General features: G+C 46.2%; 1 protein-coding gene across 1 annotated transcript; it reads left to right on the forward strand.

Moving 5' to 3' along the window:
- Positions 1-851: 851 nt before the first annotated feature.
- LOC122307503 lies at positions 852-1,861 on the forward strand. Its single transcript, XM_043120414.1, has 2 exons — positions 852-1,224; positions 1,536-1,861. Exons 1-2 carry the CDS (start codon positions 852-854, stop codon positions 1,859-1,861), a joined length of 699 nt encoding a protein of 232 aa, XP_042976348.1.
- Positions 1,862-6,337: the final 4,476 nt, after the last annotated feature.

Consider the following 6,337-nt stretch of genomic DNA (forward strand, 5'->3'; position numbering starts at 1 on the left):
TAGTGAAATCTCCTTCCTTTTACATTGTTATATTGTGAAGACCAACACTCAACCATTTGAGGGCGATAACATCCACCTACCATCTCAAGATGAAGTTCCCAACAGATGGTGGTGTGGGAGAGGCGAGCAGGCCCTAACTTGAGAATGTTATGTGCAAGAATTAAAGAAAGTCAAGAAGGAAGTCTGCACTGTGGCAGGATAGGATGGGGCCTTGTCGCCCCTGCCACCACCTGTAGCGGTAACTTACGAGAGAGATATAGAAGTCAGGGACCACTACCCGTATCGGGACACAAGTCTGCATTGTGGCAGGATAGGATCGGGTTCAGCAACATGCAGGAGTCAACGAACCTTTGGAACTCGTGGCATTATACACTGACCGCCCTGGGACACTACCCGTATCGGGACACAAGTCCCATTAGTAGATAGAGAAGCCTTGATACAGTTGTTGGTAGAACACATGGATGTCTTCGCATGGAGCCATGAAGAGATTCCCGATATAGACAAAGAGGTCATTGAGCATTGCTTAGGCTTAGATCCAATGCACAAGGCAGTGCGAGAGAAGAGGAGATCGTTCAGCGCAGAAAAGTATGACGCCATTAATGAAGAAGTTGAAAGGTTGCTCGTGGCCGGCTTCATCAGAGAGGCCCACTACCCAGAGTGGTTATCCAACATTGTCATGATGAAAAAAGGCGAACAGGAAGTGGAGGATGTGCGTAGACTTCACAAATTTAAACAAAACTTGCATGAAAGATAGCTTTCCCTTACCACGCATCGACGTCATTGTAGATGCTATAACTGGGCATCATATGTTGAGCTTCATGGACGCGTATTCAGGTTACAAACAGATATAGATGAATGCAGCGGACGAAGAAAAAACATCTTTCATCACAGACCGAGGGCTATATTGCTACCACATCATGCCCTTCGGACTGAAGAATGTAGGGGCGACTTACCAGAGGCTAGTGAATCGGATGTTCAAGGAATATATTGGAAAATCCATGGAGGTATATGTGGATGACCTGCTGATAAAGAGCAAAGAGCTCGCCCAACACCTTGTGGATTTGCGAATGGCGTTTGGAGTCTTATGCCTTTACAAAATGAGGTTGAATCCATCGAAATGTGCTTTTGGGATCCAGTCGGGAAAATTCTTGGACTTTATTGTATCTGAGAGAGGAATTGAAACTTCTCCAGATAAGTGGTGGGGAGAGTGGCTGCTCTGGGAAGGTTCATAGCCAGGTCAACAGATAAGTGGCTCCCCTTTTTTCAAGTACTACGAAAGGTGCATCTTTGGAATGAACAGTGCGACGACGCATTCAAAAAATTAAAACAATATCTGACCAATCCGCCCCTTTTAAAGCGACGAGAGAAGGGTGACGTACTCTATGCGTATGTAGCAGTCTCCCTGCACGCTGTATTCGCCGTTCTCGTAAAAGAAGAAGGGGCCTTCCAACATCCGGTATATTATGTGAGTCAGGCACTCAGAGGAGTAGAAGCAAGGTATCCTCGAATTGAATTAATGGTATTTTTCTTGGTAGTGGCGGCTAGGAAACTCCGTCCTTATTTCCAAGCCCACACAGTAAAGGTATTGACAGATGCTCCATTGACTAAAATACTGAGGAAGTCAGATTGTATAAAGAGGCTGATAGCTTGGTCAGTCGAGCTGAGTGAGTTCGATATAGAGTACGAGCCAAGAAAAGTAATTAAAGGGCAAGCAATGATGGATTTTGTAGCAGAATTCTCAGACTTTCTCCAGGAGGAAGTGATAGCACCATCAGGGAAGCTGTGGTTATTGTTTATAGATGGATCGTCTTGCTTGATAGGCGGGGGCCTGGGGATACATTTGTTGAGCCCTGATGGCTAAGAGTAGTATTACATGGTCACACTGGTGTTCAAAGTAACGAACAACAAAACTGAGTATGAAGTGCTGATAGCAGGGTTGTCTGTGGCCTCCCAAATCGGGGCAACCGAAGTAGATGCCAGGTCGGATTCACGAGTGGTAGTGAATCAGGTTTTGGGTCTGAACGCTACTAAGGGTGAAAAATTAAAGAAATATCTAGCACGAGTTTGGGAAATACGCGATCCCTTCTCATACTTTGCTATAACTCAGATACCAAGAGCGGACAACGAGGTCACAGACAGATTGGCACGAGCAGCATCAGGAGGGGAGTGAGTATCCCTACCATGGTCAGTCGAGAGAAGGGTTATTGAGATCCCAGCTGTGGGCATCGAGGTAGGAGTTCTGGAGTCAAGCACCTCAAATTGGGCGAACAGTGTAGTGGAGAGTACTTGGATGAAGAAAAATTGCCGGAAGCAAGAGAAGAGGCGAGAAAGATAAAGAAAAGGGCGGCAAGATTCCTACTTATCGATGGAATCATTTATAAAAAATGCTTCTCTGTTCCTTTACTACGATGCATCTCCACATAAGAAGCACAATACGTCCTATCTGAGATACACGAAAGGATATGTGAAAATCACAGTGAGGGAAGAACCTTGGCTAGGAAAGTGGTCTGGGCATGATATTACTGGCCTAATGCTCTAAGGGATGCACAGGAGTTCACCAAGAGGTGTGCAAAATGCCAGACTTACGCACCCGTACCACATGCCCCTTCGGAAGAGTTAACATCAGTAACAGCACCATGACCTTTTGCCCAGTGGGCCGTAGATCTGGTGGGACCCTTCCTGCCAGGAAAATGTGGTGTTAAATTCATGATAGTCGCCGTCGATTATTTTACAAAATGGGTAGAAGCAGAGCCGTTAGCAACGATCATAGGTAAAGCCATGACAAAATTCTTGTGGAAGAATGTCGTCTGTAGGTTTGGGATTCCCCAGAGTATTATAACCGACAATGGGCACCAGTTCGACTCAGATTACTATAGAGAATGGTGTGCAAAGCTAAGAATCAAGGCAAAGTACTCTTCCCCAGGCCACCCCCAAGCAAATGGTCAAGCTGAGGCGACAAACAATGCATTACTCTCAATCCTAAAAAAAAAAGTAGCAGAGAAGAAAGGGGATTGGGCAGACGAGCTGCCAGGGATACTCTGGGCATATAGAACTATAGCAAAAACTGCAATAGGGGAATCTCCATATACGTTAGAGTATGGATGCAAGGCGGTTACACCAGTGGAAGTATGGCTGTCAATCTATAGAACGAGCCATTTCTCGGGTACACGGAATGACAATAAGATAAAAAAAAATACCTCAACTTACTCGAAGAAAAAAGAGAGATAACTGAAACTTGGATGCTGCAAGAAAAAAGGAAAGTTGTGCAGTACTTCAACAAAAGAGTAAGGCCTAGGACCTTTAAAATGGGCGACCTGGTTTTGAAGAAAAGCGAGGTGACTACCTAAGGCGAGGGAAAAATGGGACCCCGATGGGAAGGTCCTTATCTAGTAATAGCCAACAACCGGTCTGGATCGTACTGATTGAAAGATAGTAAGGGCAATGAACTATTGCACCCATGGAACGCAGAACACTTGAAGAAATTTAATCAATAATTTTTGTGTATTTGTTGATTTAAATATTCGTTCTTTTTATTTTTGTTTAATGTTTGCGACATCACTATTTATGAATATACTTCGTTTTGTTCATTGAGAATTCTGTACTGAGAAAAAAGTTCCTAGGGGTGAATATAAATTCCATAAAAAAAAGGGCGAGAAAGGTCAGGGACCGCTCGACCCTAAACACCAAAGATAAGTCTTAGCAGTTTGTGGTGCTATGAAAAAAGGGCGTGTAGGTCCTCAGACCATGCCGATTCTAAACACCAAAAACAAGTTTTAGCAGCTTGTGGTGCCATGAAAAAAGGGCGTGTAGGTCCTCAGACCACGCTGACCCTAAACACCAAAAACAAGTTTTAGCAGCTTGTGGTGCCATGAAAAAAGGGCGTATAGGTTATCAGACTACGCCGACCCTAAACACCAATGACAAGCCTTAACAGCTTGTGGTATCATGAAAAAAGGGCGAGAAAGGTCAGAGACTGCTTGACTCTAAACACCAAAGACAAGCTTTACCAGTTTGTGGTGCCATGAAAAAAGGGCGCATAAGTCCTCAGACCACCCTAACCCTAAACACCAAAGACAAGTTTTAGCAACTTGTGGTGCCATGAAAAAAGGGCTAGAAAGGTCAGGGACCGCTCGACCCTAAACATCAAAGACAAGACTTAGCAGCTTGTGGTGCCATAAAAAAAGAGCGCGTAGGTCCTCAGACCACACCAACCCTAAACACCAAAAACAAACCTTAGCAACTTGTAGTGCCATAAAAAAAAGCGAGAAAGGTCAGTGACTGCTCGACCCTAAACACTAAAGACAAGCCTTAGCAGCTTGTGGTGCTATGAGAAAAGGGCGCGTAGGTCCTCAGACCACGCTGACCTAAACACCAAAGACTAGCTTTAGCAGCTTGTAGTGCCATGAAAAAAAGACGAGAAACGTCAGAGACCATTCGACCCTAAACACCAAAGACAAGTTTTAGTAGTTTGTGGTGCCATGAAAAAAGGACGCATAGATCATTAGACCACGCCGACCCTAAAACATCAAATGAAAGCTTTAGCAGCTTGTGGTGCCATGGAAAAGACAAGAATTAAAAGAACACAGTAGCCAAAGCATTCAACAGAGCAAATCAAAGTCCGTTGTTACAAATATATTATTCCAATCAAATACATAAGGGGAAAAAATAGTTAAGGGGCATCCTCATGCGGGAAGGGTCGAGGCACATTTATAAAGGCATTAGGCATCTCTTTCCACCCAAACTCATCAACCGTGCAGCGAAAAATTTCCTCAGGATAGAACAACTCCTGGTCGAGAATCCTAAGGTTGGTGGCAGGATCATTCATGAGATGGTTCCTCAGCCTCAAAATGCTGCGGCCATGCCCGTAAGCAAAAGCACCATCCCTTGTAGCGGGGACGTGGGCCAACTGGGCACGAAGCTGGACGACCTCCTCCTGAGCAGCAGTTAGCTCCCCCACCTTCTTAGATAGACTCAGCTGGAAAACTCCAATAGTAAGAGTTTTCCTCGAAGGACTGGTAGTTGTCTTGAGAACGGGCTAAATCTCCACGAAGAGAGGATAGTGCTCCATCATGGGCAGCAAGCTCGGAGTTTAAATGAGAGCTCTCAACCTTAAGGTTCTCCTGAGCCTCTAAAAGTTGTAGCCTGGCTGAGTCACTCTTCGAGCGGAGAATTGACAAGGCGAAGTCGTCTCTAGCCTTGGCCTCGTTTGCTAGGCGGACTGCATCGTGCAGTGTAAGGAATTCAGCCTCACGTATCTCAAGATCGCCTTGCAAGGAATGAGAATAACTCTCAGATTGCTCTAGTAGGATCTTCAACTCCTCCCTAGCCTTGGCCAAAGCTGCCAATTCAGCTCTGTCAGCTCGCCATCTATCAGAAGCACGTTTGGCTACCTAGCATAACTGGCAATGCTCTTTAAACTCCTCCTCAAGACGAGAACGGTTAGCAATTATCTACGCCACCAAATCATTAATGCCTTACAATAAGGAAAACAAGCAACCAATATGAAGAAAGGTTAAGGCACAAAAGGAGCATATGCAAAAGGGGACAAAAAGCATAATACCTCAGAGAGCCAACTTCTCAATCGGGTAGCCATTTGGACAATGGCCTTGACCTGGGAATTGACAACGGTGGAAGAATCACCCCCGCTGGCATCTCCCCTCACAATCTCGCCAGTGGTTGGAAGGGTTTCTCCCTCAGGCCTCACAGATGAAGCCGTCATTCTCCCCAATGAGTCACCCAGGCGCACAGGGGGTAGAGCGGGCAGCGAGAAGGCTAGGTCAGCCTCATGAAGACGGGCGTCTTCCTTTAAGAAATTCACCCACTCCTCCTCAAGAAATGAGTCAGTATCCCCGCCAAAGGAGTAGGTATGGAGAGAAGGAAGAGAGAGTCTAGGCCCGCTGCCAATTGGCGAAGGGGTTTTTCCACCTGAGATGGTATCTGGTAAGCTTTCTAGCGAAATTTGGCCTGAACCAACCTTGCCGCCTGTTTCAGCCGGGCACAGAGAGACATTCCTTGTGACACCTTTTGCCCCATCCGAAGGTGAGGCGCTCGGTATTTCCATGTGGCCACCTATGGGCCAGACAGTGGCCGCCTCAACATGAGCAACAGTAGAAGAAAGGGACGAGCAAGCTCTCGCCGTGGTGACTGAGTCAAGATTAAGGGTTGTGACCACTTTGGTGCCTAGCTCAACTTGATTCACCTGCCCCTCTAGCACGGGAAACTCAAACGCAGGGGTAGGAGTCATGGTAGGATCTTGCACAACCTGAGGGGAGGCGGCTAGGCCAAAAAGGGCCAGGTCGGCTAAACTCTCAACGTCCGTCAGGCTACGAGAACGTGG

Source organism: Carya illinoinensis, chromosome 4 (assembly GCF_018687715.1).
Source record: "Carya illinoinensis cultivar Pawnee chromosome 4, C.illinoinensisPawnee_v1, whole genome shotgun sequence".
NCBI lineage: Eukaryota > Viridiplantae > Streptophyta > Magnoliopsida > Fagales > Juglandaceae > Carya > Carya illinoinensis.

Excerpts from the sequence above, each read along its gene's own strand:
- LOC122307503 (XM_043120414.1), top strand. The coding sequence starts at position 852 with ATGAATGCAGCGGACGAAGAAAAAACATCTTTCATCACAGACCGAGGG. Across the intron at positions 1,225-1,535 it reads AGAGTGGCTGCTCTGGGAAG|TGGCGGCTAGGAAACTCCGT; the intron begins GTTCATAGCCAG and ends TTTTCTTGGTAG.